General features: G+C 41.7%; 1 protein-coding gene across 2 annotated transcripts; it reads left to right on the forward strand.

Annotated features, from left to right (window-relative positions):
- The first annotated feature begins 4,761 nt into the window (after positions 1 to 4,761).
- On the forward strand, positions 4,762 to 12,529 carry v1ar1 (arg8-vasotocin receptor-like). Of its 2 annotated transcripts, NM_001308985.1 has the most exon segments (3): positions 4,762 to 4,860; positions 5,026 to 6,016; positions 9,177 to 9,839. In NM_001308985.1, coding segments are annotated over 2 exon segments (1,248 nt in total). In that variant the 5' UTR covers positions 4,762 to 4,860; positions 5,026 to 5,082; the 3' UTR covers positions 9,491 to 9,839.
- Positions 12,530 to 14,652: the final 2,123 nt, after the last annotated feature.

Genomic DNA, 14,652 nt, shown 5'->3' on the forward strand with positions numbered 1-14,652 from the left:
GCATGACTGTGAAAGGGAAAAGAAATGAAGAATTTTATTTTATATTATTGGAAACACAATCAGACCTGAAGGGCTTAATGCCAATAGAAACACAATATTCAACTCTGAATGTTACTTTGGCAAAACAGAGAAAAAATAGATGCAAAAAAAATTTAAATAATTAATATCAAAGCTAATAAAAGGTTTAATATGTTTTATTATTTATTGCTGTAACGCTCGTCTATTTGTGATTTCTGTTGCATTTGTTTAGTGATTCACAAGATGTTCGTTTTCGGTCACATTTTGTGGATTTTTTTTTTTGCCATGTTTCAAATTTCTTCCTCTCTGATCCTGCATGAGTACAAACTGTCAGCTTGATTTACATAAAAAAGCGTAAAAAATGTTAGAAAATACTAAAAGAAATAGCATCTGAATTGTGCTAAAAACAAAGATTAAAAATAATAACATGGTTTAAATGTACTGTAAAGCTTTGGATCGGTGTGTAATTTTAATGTAGAGATGTAATAGTACTCTAGGAATCCAACATGGCACCAAGTTATGCAGAAATCATAAAAACAGCTGTTTCTCTTCCACAAATAAAGGCAGGATCTGAAAAGGTTTAGATCAAAATGAAGTCCAACAGGAACAAAGAATAATTGCCTTAAAAGTATAAAAAGAATGGAGTGCTGTAAACCCAAAACACACAAAACTGACGGACTCTTCCAGGAAAATACCACAAAGACACAAAGTGGCCACAAAAAGGCAGCAGATATGCAAATCAACCCAAATGTTCAAAAGAAGCCTGAAAATGGAGCATAATCGATCTGAAGACGAACATTAGGGTTTTAGGAGAACACAAAGGGATTTTAGAAGCACATGAAAAGAGACAAAAGTCAAACACAAACCCAGAGAAATGTCCTGTCGACACATAAAAATGATCAGAACAAAGGTGAAACACAAACGGCTTTAATTTTAACTTCATATTTTTTTGTGACGACCAAGCTGAAGGGAAAACTGCTGGTCTGGGAATAAAAAAGCAAACAGAAGTGCAGTCGAACACCTCCACCGCGCCTCAGTCTTATCAAGCCCGTGTTATCTGCGGCGATGGCGTCCCGTCAGCCTCCAGAGTTTCTGCGTCATAAATCTATAACCCTGACAGGCCCCGCCATTGTTTAACCACCAAACATTATGTAATGGTCTGCAGCCACTGCTGGCTCTGCCTCCGACATGAAAAACACAGTCAGCCTCTGCGGCTCCCAAAGCCCTGCTCTGCTCCGTGCATATAGATTGAACATTAAGATATGAACGCTTGGCCTTGTAAGGCAGCGAGCGCTCAAAGTGCACGTGTGGTTTATCTCAGGGGATGAACTTTACACAGTCGTTCTGAGCTCTTCATGTTGTCGGGTTACAGTCAACGAGCTGACTTTGGGGGTATGAAGCAGCCTGGATCGCTTTCTTTCAGAAACAGAAACAGTCCCAGCTCCAGGTGGAGGAGCTTAAGTGGGTTAGGGTCTTCTCCAAACAGGAAGGCCCAAAGGTGATGGGAGGTTGAAGACACAAAGCAGCTGTTAGTAATAGAAGAACGGCTGAGCCACAAAGCACCACAGTTATTTATCAGAAGGTATACCATGACCCCGGGGAATACTCAATTCTGATTGGCTGCATTAAACAGTCATAGTGGAGACTGCAAAAAGAAGTTCTGGTCACACAAATGTTACTGCGCTTCCCTAAATGCCAGTTGGTAACCGGAACAGCAGATACTTGGAACAACTGTTTCTACTTCAGAGGCAAAGTACTTCAAATGTGAGGAAACAGACAATTGTCCGATTTTTTTAAATCACATTTAATAACTGTTATTGTAATGTTCCAACATGTTGCTCTTAAAATAATTTGATTTTATTACAAAACATCCAGTTCCTAACTGTGGCTCATCTCAAAATTGTGGGACAGCGGATCTTTCAACAGCTGTGGAGTTTTAGCAATAATATTTTATTCTATAAATTCAACACAAAAACCCTGAAAATGATTATTATTAATATTAGGAACATAATCAATTGTCATACGTTGTTTTTTTTCTCAGTTTCCCAAGCGATTAATCAAAAAGTGGCCCAATGTATCGGATGTCGCCATATAGAACTGCTTTTATAGGTAGAGCAGTTTTTCTAATTGGATTCTACAGCAATGTTGCCATGTCTAAAAGGAGAAAAAAGACATTTTTCCTCCTTACATTTTGGATCAAATTTGCTGCAGCCGGGGAATCTTATTTGACACTTAAGTAACCGTGGTATAAGCAGCATAATGCTCAATTATCCCTTACATCAACTCTGGTCACAAACTTTGAAAAAATAAAACAACTAAACTGCCATCAAACCACTTCAAGAAGTCCGTCATCCAGAACAGACCTGGAGGGAAGTTCTTGTGGAGTTGAAAGCAACAAATCTGCTCCTGTTGGGGAGAAGCTGTCGCGGTTCCATTACATCAAACCAAAATGTTTGGAGCTGCTTCTTTCCAGGGTCACTGCAGTTCATCCGCCTCCATCAAACCGTTTTCTCTGCATCTGAATTCTAAACTTCTAAAACGGTGGAACAACCTCCTGCACGTCCCATGTGGGACAGACCGTAACAGTCAAACGTTCTTCTGCTGCTGTCGTTGGTGATGGTGGCCCCACCAGGGAGGAACGGCTTTGAATGGCGCCTGTGGCCGCTTTGGTTGGGTCGCTCTGGCTGAAGGCTTCATGTAGGAGATGCTGCGACTCTGCTTTGCGTTTCCCACCTCTTTGTCCTGACGCTTTACTGCAAACATCTGCAGAGCCTTCCAGCTAAATGAGTTGCTATCTGCACGCTGGCGCTGCTCCGGAGGGAATTTCACAGACTCTGGTAGTGAACCGGCAGCCGCTTGGGGTGGTCTGGGTGGTTGATAAAGACGCCTCATGGGAGCCTTCACTGGGAGATTTACAGACTACAGGAAGCGGGGTGGAGGCCTGGAATCACAGAGGGAAGATTTGTTCCATCTGGACTGGAAGTGGATGGAAATTCCTCAAGAGAAGCTGGAGAAAGAAGGCAGAGATGAGGAGACAAGAACTTCCTTGGAACACCTGCTGGTTGCCATGTTCACAGCTGGGAATTTACCGAAAGGAATTGTTCATAGTTTGCAAAAAAGAGGATGTTGGTCCGTCTGTGAACGTTTTCAGAAGTTTGTCTCAGCAGATGCTGAGGAATCGAACGTCTCCTCTGGGCTTCAGCTTACCTTCTCTGCAAACGTGCACGTGACCTCACAAGCAGGTCCGGGCAAAGCCGGCAGAGGATTAGGACCATCCGGTCAGATGTAGCCCATTAACGTATGGATTTCAGAGGTCAAAAAGCTTAATAAAGACACTTTTCTAAAGTTAAGCTGATGCTGGGACAGGAAGTAATGAGATCCTGCAGGACAATCACGTCTGCTGCAGTGGAAACATTTCTGCAGGAGGCTCTGAAATCTGATCATAAATCGTTAAAACGGCTGAATTTACAGCTGTGAGAGCAGAAACTGAAGTCTGCACACCATGATGAGGAAGAGTCTTCACTTGGTATCAGAAGAAACCTTTAAAACAGGTTAGAAGATATGAAACCAGGGAGTCACAAAAGCTTCTGAACCAACAGAATCTTGTTTTCAAGAAGGCTCTGCTGTGCTGACAGGGATCAAAGTTAAAAAATGTTTGAACATTTAAACTCATTTCAGCTCCTAAAACCAGAGACAAACAGAAGGAGAAGAATAAACAAATAGATGGAAGAGAGATTCTTCTAAGCAAACGGATCCAACAGATTCAAGATGAGCTTTCACAGCGGCCTGAACAAAATCGACTTTCCAATTAACTCAATTTACTCAATAAGCTCAAACTCTGAACGATGCTTCTCTCACCACACCGAAAACGGAAGAAACACCCAACCAAGCTAAGCTTAATCAGTACCAGTTCAGTCCAGATCCCATGAAAGGGTTTCCGGTTTAAATCACAACCCTGAGTAAGCAAAAGGCCCGCGTAGGCCTGTCCTCATTTCACATCATCCCTTTATTTACACTTTCTCCCCCTAGCTTACAGCCCCTCCCACCCCTAACCCAACATTAGCTGCGCATCAAAAATGACAAGCAGAGCTATCGAGACGCACAATTTAGATCCAGATTCCAGCTCAGACGAGGAAAACAAAGACGTTCATGGATCTGTTGGTCTGGCAGTGGCTGATCAGAATGGAGTGGAACAGCTTGTGGCTCCGCCCTGCGTATTTTTTCCACGTCCCAAATACAATCTTTTTCGAACTGCATTTTTTCATCAGCTCCTGATTCACAACGATTTGAACAAATAAAAACTCAGAAATGCAATTTTAAGATCATTTTCTTTCTATATGTCCTCCATCATCAGGAAAGGAGATTGGAGTGGGTTTTTTTCCAACACTGCAGCTGATTTATTCTAAAACTGTATAAATACCAGATTTAACTTCTTTGTTTGATTAGATAAAATGTCCTCTTTGTTAAAGAAGTTGTCCTTGTAAACACGGTAAATGCTATCCAATTATTTTCATGGTAATAAATTATGACATTTAGAAAATTAAGATTTTTCAGAAACCAGGATTGATCTGGAATCTTCCTTTGTGATTGTAAAAGTTAAAAGTTATCAATTTTTTTGAAAAATTCCTCCATGTGGCTCCTCGGTGAGTTCTTGTTTTCTCCTATGAAGTTGGAGGAGGGGTTGTGCGCGCGCGCTCTTTTCACGAGCCTTTAAAAGAGACTTCAGAGCAGCTCAGACAAAAACTACTCGCAGCTGCACGCCACGATGGGTTCAGTTCAGTTCATTTTTTTATCTGATTTGAACCCTTTTTCTGCGGTGATTTCACGCAGACCCTGGAGCTGGTGACCGTTACGCACAGACACGCGGGCAGCTCCGTGCGCGCAAAGTCTGGAGCTGGACACCGTTACGCACAGACACGCGGGCAGCTCCGTGCGCGCAAAGTCTGGAGCTGGTGACCGTTACGCACAGACACGCGGGCAGCTCCGTGCGCGCAAAGTCTGGAGCTGGTGACCGTTACGCACAGACACGCGGGCAGCTCCTTGCCCCCGGAGCACAGTCGCACCATGCTCTTCCCGTCGGACAGCCTTTGCAACTTGACGGGTCAGAACTGTTCCCTGAACGTAACGCAGCAGCTGGGGGGCGTGAAGAAGAACCATAGCGACCCGTTCGGACGGAACGAGGAGGTCGCCAAGATCGAGATCACCGTCCTGAGCCTCGCCTTCGTGGCGGCGGTGGTGGGGAACGTGAGCGTCCTGTTGGCCATGCACAGGACCCGGCGGAAACTGTCACGCATGCACCTGTTCATGAAGCACCTGAGCCTGGCGGACCTGGTGGTGGCCTTCTTCCAGGTGCTGCCGCAGCTCTGCTGGGAGATCACCTTCCGCTTCTACGGGCCGGATTTTCTGTGCCGCATCGTGAAGCACCTGCAGGTTCTGGGCATGTTCGCATCCACCTACATGATGGTGATGATGACTCTGGACCGCTACATCGCCATCTGCCACCCGCTGAAGACACTCCAGCAGCCCACGCAGCGCGCCTACATCATGATCGGCTCCACCTGGGCGTGCAGCCTGGTCCTCAGCACCCCACAGTACTTCATCTTCTCCCTCAGCGAGGTGCGCCCCGGCTCCGCTGTCTACGACTGCTGGGGCCACTTCATGGAGCCGTGGGGGCTGCGCGCCTACATCACCTGGATCACAGCTGGAATCTTCCTGCTGCCCGTGGCCATCCTGGTGTTCTGCTATGGATTCATCTGCCGCACCATCTGGATGAACATTAAGTACAAAACCAGGAGGAAGCGCACGGACGCAGCTGAGGGCGCCACCACGAACGGCGTCCTGAGCCGGAGTTCTGTCAGCAGCGTCAGCACCATCTCGCGCGCCAAATTACGCACGGTGAAGATGACCTTCGTGATCGTGCTGGCCTTCGTGGTGTGCTGGGCGCCCTTCTTCACCGTGCAGATGTGGTCCGTGTGGGACCAGACCTTCTCCTGGGACGGTGAGCTACCCTCTCCTCCACAAACTTACCCCAATATATAAAGTAATAAGTACAGAAACCATTTATTTTATCATGTCCACGATTATTATTCGAGCATTGAAATGTTTTTGCACCTTCGGGGTGTTGACCTGAACATTTCCATGATGGTTTTAAGTGGAACATCACCTTCAGGGGTCTGGAAACTGGACTGGACTCTAGCTTGCAAAGTATTTCTGCCAAAATGAAGCAGAAAAGTGTCACTTTCTCTGGACAAGTAAACTCTGTTTTACCTACAGAATTTCTGGGCAACATTAGCATTTACGTCTTGATTTATGTATTTTGTGAGTAAGCCATTCAGAATTGATGAAGTCGAGTTTTGCCCTCCAGCCTCCTTCTCCGTATTACGACTATTGACCAGAGTAATTCAGCTTCAGGGGAACAGAGACGGATGGAGGAAACTCTGTTTCTCCGATTACATTTCATGTTATTGAACTCCTGAGGAAAACAGGTGAAAACAAATCCGCCTCATTAGAACCAAATTAAAAATGCATGAAACATATTTCAGAATGTCCACTCGGAGGCTCAGACTGGATCCCAATCTGTGCTGTTTGCTTTTTTCAGTTGACTTTTTTTTCCAGGAACTCTTTGTTTTTATCTCTTTTAAAATGTGCAAACTTCAACGAACAGTTTTAAAATTAAGGATGAAATATAAAAAGGATGTATTTTACAAAAATGATTGACAATCAAATCCATCCACGTGTCTTTTAAGTAATTGAAAAATCTGGGACTTCCTAGAAAATCGTTTTATGATTAGATTCACGTGTGAAGCCTTGAATTATAAAAATACATACATTTATGGGATGTCCACAGGAGAGGTTTCTATATCTGTCACTGGAACCTGTCGAGTGAAATATACATTGTAGTGTAAATGCTAATACTATAGAACACAGACAATCAGTTTTTACTTTTTTTTAAGGAAAAATGATCGTTTCATGGAAAAAAAATCTGAATTATCCCCCTCACTATCAAAAAGTCTAGTCGAAATGTTTTAAAATCTTCCAAATATTACAATTCCCAGAGCCCCGCCCCTTCACATTTGGTATCATTGAAAAGCCCCAACTGTCCTCTGTACCAAAAGGCCTTTGTTCAGTAGGATGCAGTGACTGAGAGATTTTCACGTCTAGAAATTTCCTTTACAGATGATAAAGAGTTAAATATATACAATACAAAAACAGCTGAAGTCCATTATTAAATATGACACTTTTTTAAATTCTTTGATCGTCTTTTAATTGGAAGAAACATCAGTGTTATTGGGAAAAAACAGTCGTACCATTTAAAGAAAAAAAACCTGGAATAAAGAAACACAAGAAAAAGCAGCTTTTGCTCTTTTGCTTTAGAAATTAACTCATTTTCTAATTTGCCGACAGTTTTAAAATATATCAAACACCAAATTTGAAATATAGAAAAGATCCAAATTTACCCTCAAATTTAAATGTTTCAGCATTTAAACAAACAATGTTTTGGTTTCATTGAATAACATTTTACTTTCTTGAAATAACATTTGTTCGATTAATATCATTGGAATCAACATATTTTTTCAAATGCATTTTAAATTACATACTGATTGAACAAAATATAAAGTGAACAGTTTGTCAAATTTCCCCAAACCATTTTGTTTAATTTTAAAAGCTTTCAGATTTTTTTATGAACTCTTTTCAAGATTATTATAGTTAGAATAAAATTATTTTAACTAAACGTAAACTCGTTAAACAGCAGTAATCTGTCATATTTATTATTCCAAATCCATTTTGTTTGTTTATGAAAACAATTTTCACACAAACATTGATTTCAACTTAACAAAATATTTAACTTTTATGAAAACAAATTAGGTATTTCTGCTTAAAAAACCCAGAGATGCTGCTTTTGGTAAAAAAAATACAAGAAAGTGTTCCAGTGGAACATCTATTCCTGCATTTTGATATAATGTAGGTGAAGATTGATTTAGAATATTTCCTAAACCCAAGATGTCATAAATTTATTCTTAAAAATAGATTAGTAGAACTTTCCATATGTTTACCACCAGAGCAGAAACCTTTAGGGTTTTGAATGTTTTTTTTATCCCCTCCTAAAACATAAACCCTGCATGATAATTGTTTAGATGTAATTCTTTAGTGATTTGTGCATCGATTGGTCCAGTTTAATTGAATCGGTTAATTCAAAAGGGGCCCAAGTCCATGAGGTTTGTTTTTCCAGGAAATGATTTTACTTGCATAGCTTAAAGGGAGGCTACACCAAATGATTCATACTTTACCAAGATTTAGCACCAGTTCTTAGCTTACAAATGCTATAATATGAAGCACCTCACTTTTATCATTTCAGAGGACTAGCAAACTAAAGTCTCTGGACTTGGGCCCTTCTTGAATTAAACAGGGGCACTGCCATATTGGATATTTAGTGCTGCCATCTATGGGATAAAGCTGAACCCATGCAAGAGACGCCCAAGTCCAGGAATTTGGCTTTAATGCATTTTAAATCTCAAGCATAGTCAATACATTACAACGGACTTGAGGCTTTTTTTGCACATAATCAGATAGCTTTTCCTTTGAAGACCATAGAACAATGAATATCTAAATTTTAAAAAATTTTGGACTTGGGCCCCTTTTGAACTAACCGATTCATTCAAAACAAAGCACGGCGAGGGCCAGCGGCGGGAGCTGACCGTGGTGCTGACGGGATGTGATTTCTGCTCAGTGCTCTGAATGTGAAGAAATTCAATGAAGCGTGGGTTTACGCGTTCTGTGCATGCATTTATCTGTACTTCCTTGATTTTAACGTGGTTCATTTGTGATACATCTGTCAAAATCTCATGTAAAGAACCACAACTTTTCACATTTTTTCCACGTTAATTCACAAATGGACAGTTTATAACCTGCAAATTTTACAAATTCTGTGTTTTGTTGTGGAGCATCTATAAAACATTTCTGATTCTCCTGCTCGTTGTACCAGAGGGTCTTAAGTGGTAAAAGTTCAAATGAAGAAATGTGTTCCCTCTGAGCGCCAGGACCATAGACTGGGTGTGGACAAACATTCATTAGACCTGTCAAACGAGCTTCTGTCTGGCCTCCGCTTGGGAAAAAGTAAACACTTGAATTGGGTCAACATCTCCGTGTTTTTCCTGCAGACTCTGAAAACACCACAGTGACGCTCTCTGCTCTGCTGGCCAGCCTCAACAGCTGCTGCAACCCCTGGATCTACATGATCTTCAGCGGACACCTGCTCTCGGACTTCTTCAGCGGTCTGCCGTGCTGTCGCCGCCTGAAGATCCAGCTGCACCAGCAGGATTCGGACAGCAGCGTCCGCAGGACCACGCTGCTGTCCCGCCTGCAGGGCCCGCGGCTTTCAGAGCCGTTCAGAGACCTCAACCTCACCGGTAAAAGCTGCCCACAGGTCCCGTCTGCGTCCTATCAGACTGATTTGTCACGAGCAGAAAGCTGAGGAACTCCAGGACTGAAAGCAGGATGGAGGGAATGATCTCATCTGTAGTTTGTTTTCTTTGGTCCATTCCAGTGGAAAGGCTTAGCCTGCAGGATGCAGAGTTTTAATAACTCTTCATCATGCCAGACTGTAGATTTTGGCAGCCAGATGGTGTCAAAACAAATGTAGTGACTTCAACTGGAGCTAGTGGCATGATGGAGCTGCTTGGACAGCTCGGCAGCAGGCCTTCCTCTTCTTTACAGTACCTCATAAACGTTTTAACCTCTGAAGCTAAAGGAGACAGTAATCCAGCCTTACTACTGTGGTGCTCTCATATAGAAGTTTAAAAGCTTTAACAGAGGAAAGCAGTGGAAAATCTCACATGACACAACATGAGCGGAGGTCCAGAGACGATTTCAGCAGCCAGAACGAAACTCTGGTAACAGAACTAAGGACACACGCCCACCTGCTGACCCAGCCTGGAGCCTGTCAATCATGCTCGGAAACCTTCACCCTTGGTTCTAATATTCTAGAGAATCCATCTCCTTCTAATCAAGGTTCAAACTGTGTGGATGGCATCTTCTCAAAGGGATGTTGACCCTCCTTCTTTCTGACCACCTCTTCTTCAGAGGAACATCCCCATAACAGCTCAGAAATGACCTATGATCCCTTTGATCACTGAACTCTCTATGATCCAGGATTTTTCTGTGGTCTTGTCAGGATCTATAATCCCTCTGTGATCTAATTTTTCATCAAAATCAAACAAAATACAACTAAAAACTTGGCTTAATGAAGTTTTCTTCATAAAACAGATTTTAAATGTTTAATTTTACCCCAAAAAGGGGGATTTTTTTTCAATCTAAAACAATATGGAAAAGAAGAAAACACACAAGAACAAAACATCAGGTCCAAAGTCTCTAAGTGAACAGAGACACTTTTCTGAGCGATCCAAGAAATGGTGACCACAGAATTCTAACCTTCTTCCACAGTAGCATGCATTAACCCTCCATGTACCCCACTGGCTTTATCCCTTACATGAGAAATGACAGCTTTGGCTTTGTTCTGGGTTAGTTCTGTATGAACTACAAAGTCGCACACCGATGACATCATAGCAGTGCAGCATCCACAGAAAATCATTCACGCGCTAATTTTTCTTTATTTAAAAAAATCGCGATGGTCAAATTAAAATGACTCCTTACTAATTTAGATCTCTGTGATATTTCAATGATAACTTTGTGATTGACAATCTTTCCCAGGTCCTTCCATGATTTGTGATCTTTCTATGATTTATTATTGTTCTCTGATCTGTGATCTCTCTATGATATTTGAATTCTTACTGACATATGATCTCTCTGTGATCTTTGATCCTTCCATGATCTCTCTGTGATCTTTGATCTCTCTCCAGCATGTCCTGGGTTTCCATTGGAGCCTCTTCCCAGTAGAACTTACACCTCAATAGAAAATCATCCAAGTAGCCTTTTTACCAGCTTTTCAAACCTTCCATCTGATCATTTTAATGTAAAAGAGTTTTCTCCCGGTGAAGAAAACTGTTTTCTTTTCTTCTCTGTGATCCTATCTATTACTTTTTATGAAGAAGGCTCACAGCTACAGGGGACAGAGGCAACAATTACGGTCTTCTGCTACAAACTCTGCATTATTGTAGACGCTGAACCATCAGTCAACCTCTTGCTTACATGAGCTCCTCCTCCTGGGGGAGGACCTATTCCTAGATCTGAAAGAATAAGTCCAGTTTCTCTCCTGGGGTGGGATTATTGAGGCTTCACCATGGAGCCAAGTACCTGAAGACTGGATATAAATCTATGAGGTTTTTTCCTGGCTCCACCTGCAGGAGCCCCAAGGTGGGGGCCTATCTATTTTAGTTCTCTAACTCATTAACAACATTGATTGTCAGCCAACTTCCATGACTTTATCTCAGAAAACTGAACATTATTTTTAAGCAGCTTGTTTTGCCTGTTTTAAAAACCTCCTTTTCACTTTTTTGTCTTTTTTTTTTGGTTCTGACTTAAACGTCGTCGTCTGGCTAAGTTTGAAAAATTAAAAACTTTATTTCAAACATAAATGGTTGCAACATTTCCAAAAAAATCAAATAGCTTAAATAGAAATTTACTATAAAGAGTCAAAAGTACATAAATTGAAAGTATTGGGATAAAGGAAATGTAAATAAATGTGTCATAAAATCTTATTTTCCTTAATGTTCTTTAGATCAGCATTTGAACTAGATCATACATTTCATCCTCCCACTAGTGGGGCTGTGGACAAGAATAAACCTTTGGCGGGTTTTTTTCAAGGTACTTTATTCTTTATCCATAAAGGCCGTGTCAAATATCCGCCGTGTACTTTTTCCTCGATTCAAATATGGTCATTCGTGAACATACGTGTAAAAAGGGAGAAAAGTATTATGAATGGACCACGTTAAAACCACAGAAGTACGAATAAACCACGCAAAGAACACATAAATCAACGTAGAACATGAACCATGCAGGACTATTGCGCTGTTTATATTTGATTCATGAGTGATTTGTGTGTCAATTCCCCATTTTTAATGTGATTTGTGCGCCGCATACACGATATAAAAGATATACATCGGTGGTACACACATGAAAAGTCTGTTAGACATACGTGGAACGGTCGTGGAAAAACACAAATTTGCATATCAATCTGCAAAAATCAGACAGTTGCATAAGAGTTATGTAATAAATGTGTGTATCACGCATGTACTACGATGGACCGAACCTTCATACGTGGAAAATGCGACTAGCTTAAGATGTGGCTGTGTGACACTGCCTTTGGAAATGTTGTCCTCCACTAAATGTTCTTCCTGTTCCCCCAAAACATTTTCCAGGTTGAATCTATAAAGATATTATTCTGTAAAGTTTTGTTTCCAATGTAAAGATGTGTGAATATGTTGTACATAATGCCTTGTTTTTGCATTTGGGGTCAATACCGTGATGTCCGAGGTGACGTCGTGGTATAGTGATCAGTCCTGTACCGCTCTGTCTGATTTGGCTCCAAACTGAGATAAAGTTTTTTCCTCCATCATCACAGTTTTATTTCTGTTTCATGTCTGCAGTAAACATGCAACACCAGATCATTTCAACCACAAATGGAGTTTTGAATAGGAATTAACCCGAGAGGGAAAAATATTAACAAGAAGGAAATTAGAGGACTTTTTTTTTTATTGTCTCGATGGAAACAAGAAAAAAAACCTCCTAAAGTTTAGGAGACCCAAGCAGACTGCCTCCCTACGCCGCAGCAGCTCTCTGTCCGGCCTCCTGGGGGCCGCCGTAGCGGGCGAACGCTCCAGCCTCATGGGCCCTGAGACGGACTGTCCAGGGTGTACCCGCCTTCGCCCAACAGTAGGTGGGACGGGTTTTGGCAACCCTGTTGAACCCGAAAGGGAACTGATCGAGTCACTGAATACGTGACACGCTCAAAGTGGAGACCCTGATTGGTTGATGCAACGCGGCAACCTAGCCAAAGTTCAAATATTTTAACTCTGGTCACGCCCCCAAATTCCGCCGCTCATATTGTACTGCTGCTGGACCGTGTCGTGTCTGCACATCCTCTGCGTCCATGTCCAAACCCTGAGCTGTGCTGCGGTGGACACAAAGGAAAGGAAAAACTAAGTACTAAGTGCTAACACCGGAAGAGAACCGGAAGAGGCAGCAGAATTAAGTTAATGCCAAACAATGAAAACAAATAATTCAGGGTTTTAGGAATGATTTGCACAGACAGAAGGGTCAATTTAAAGTAGTGTTTAGCAACACGAGGAAGGCAAACATGAAACAAAACCTCCCGTGTTTTCATCTTAAACAGGATTATTCTCAACTTCATCGTGAAAATACCCGTTTGGGAAAATGTGATCCAACCAAGGCTCGCCAACTCAAAGGGCAGCTTTTACTTTCATCTTCTTCATCAAAATAAAACTTCAAAGTGGTCCGTCGTTCAGGCCGATTAAACCAAAGTGGGTCTGGGCTCATTCTCTGGCATCTGATCTAAATCTGGTCGTGTCTTTTGTAGTTTTGTTTGACCTTTTTTTTTAGATCGGCTGAAGGTTTTATATAAAGACATGCTAAAATTACACAAAAATAAGTTTTTCTCTGTCTGTTTGTGCTGGGAGGAACCCGAGTCAAGCAAAACCAAAGCAGACATGTACTAATTCATGCTATGAGCTAATAAATGAGTTTTTTTGTGTCTACTCTTAAAAATGACTGCAGTTTCCTTCCTGCTTTGAATAGATTTCAATTAAAATAAATCATTCTGTCAGTTTCAGTTTATCAAAAAAGCAGAAAACAGGAAGTCAGATAAAGGAAGTACATTGTTGAAACCGCAGGAAGCTGGGATGAATGCAGTAAAGACGGCCAGCGCCCCTCAAAAAGACGCAATTTTCATGATGAAAGACGAAGGGCGGGGTCCCATCCTGTGGACTTTATCTTTCATTTCTGTACTTTTCTTCCAGTGCAGGAAAATCTCCTTAACGTGTCACAAACACAACAGCGATCAGCCAATGAAAGGCCTCGAGTGACTCCACAGACATTGGTGACTTTTCTGTTGTCAGAGCTGAGAGTCCACAGTCTCATCAGTTCCATCAGCAAAATGCCAATGAAGCACTAAAGAGACGCTACAGAAACCAGAACAACACACCACCACAGACCTTTAACGGACAGATCTGGTCCAGGAAATTCCCGCCATCGAGCCACCTCTATGTTCTCACTCGTGGAGGTTGGAGGAAAGAGATCACGTCCTTTTTTACAGTCCAACTCTGACCTGTTGGAGTTTATGAATCATTCTTCACCCCTTTGATTTACGAAATCCTGCTGTTCCTAAAGAGAACGTTTACTGTGTGGAACCTGTCAATCATTCACACCAGCCAATGGCTTCCCAGGTAATCCACCAGCAAAACAAAGAAGAAAGTAATCCAGAACCTGAACCACCCACAGATGGACAAAAATTGGGTTCTTGATAAATAATCTACACTTGGACTGAAAACGTTTTAACAAATTTAAATAGATGTTAAAAAACTGAATATAAAGTAAACCATAATGGTGGGGGGATTACTTAAAGTTGTTTCTTCACATCCATCTCCAGCAATTAATCAAACTCTGATTGTTTTAGATTCTATCTGATATACATGTGTGTGTGTGCCAAACGCATTAGTGCAA

Source organism: Oryzias latipes, chromosome 23, assembly GCF_053564925.1.
Source record: "Oryzias latipes strain Hd-rR chromosome 23, Olatipes_Hd-rR_3.1".
In the NCBI taxonomy this organism is placed as follows: domain Eukaryota; kingdom Metazoa; phylum Chordata; class Actinopteri; order Beloniformes; family Adrianichthyidae; genus Oryzias; species Oryzias latipes.

What these genes read in the sequence shown, in the direction of transcription:
- v1ar1 (XM_020713990.3), top strand. Translation starts at nt 5,083, where the DNA reads ATGCTCTTCCCGTCGGACAGCCTTTGCAACTTGACGGGTCAGAACTGT. An exon ending in CCAGACCTTCTCCTGGGACG is followed by an intron (nt 6,017 to 9,176) that starts GTGAGCTACCCT and finishes TTTTTCCTGCAG; the next exon opens with ACTCTGAAAACACCACAGTG.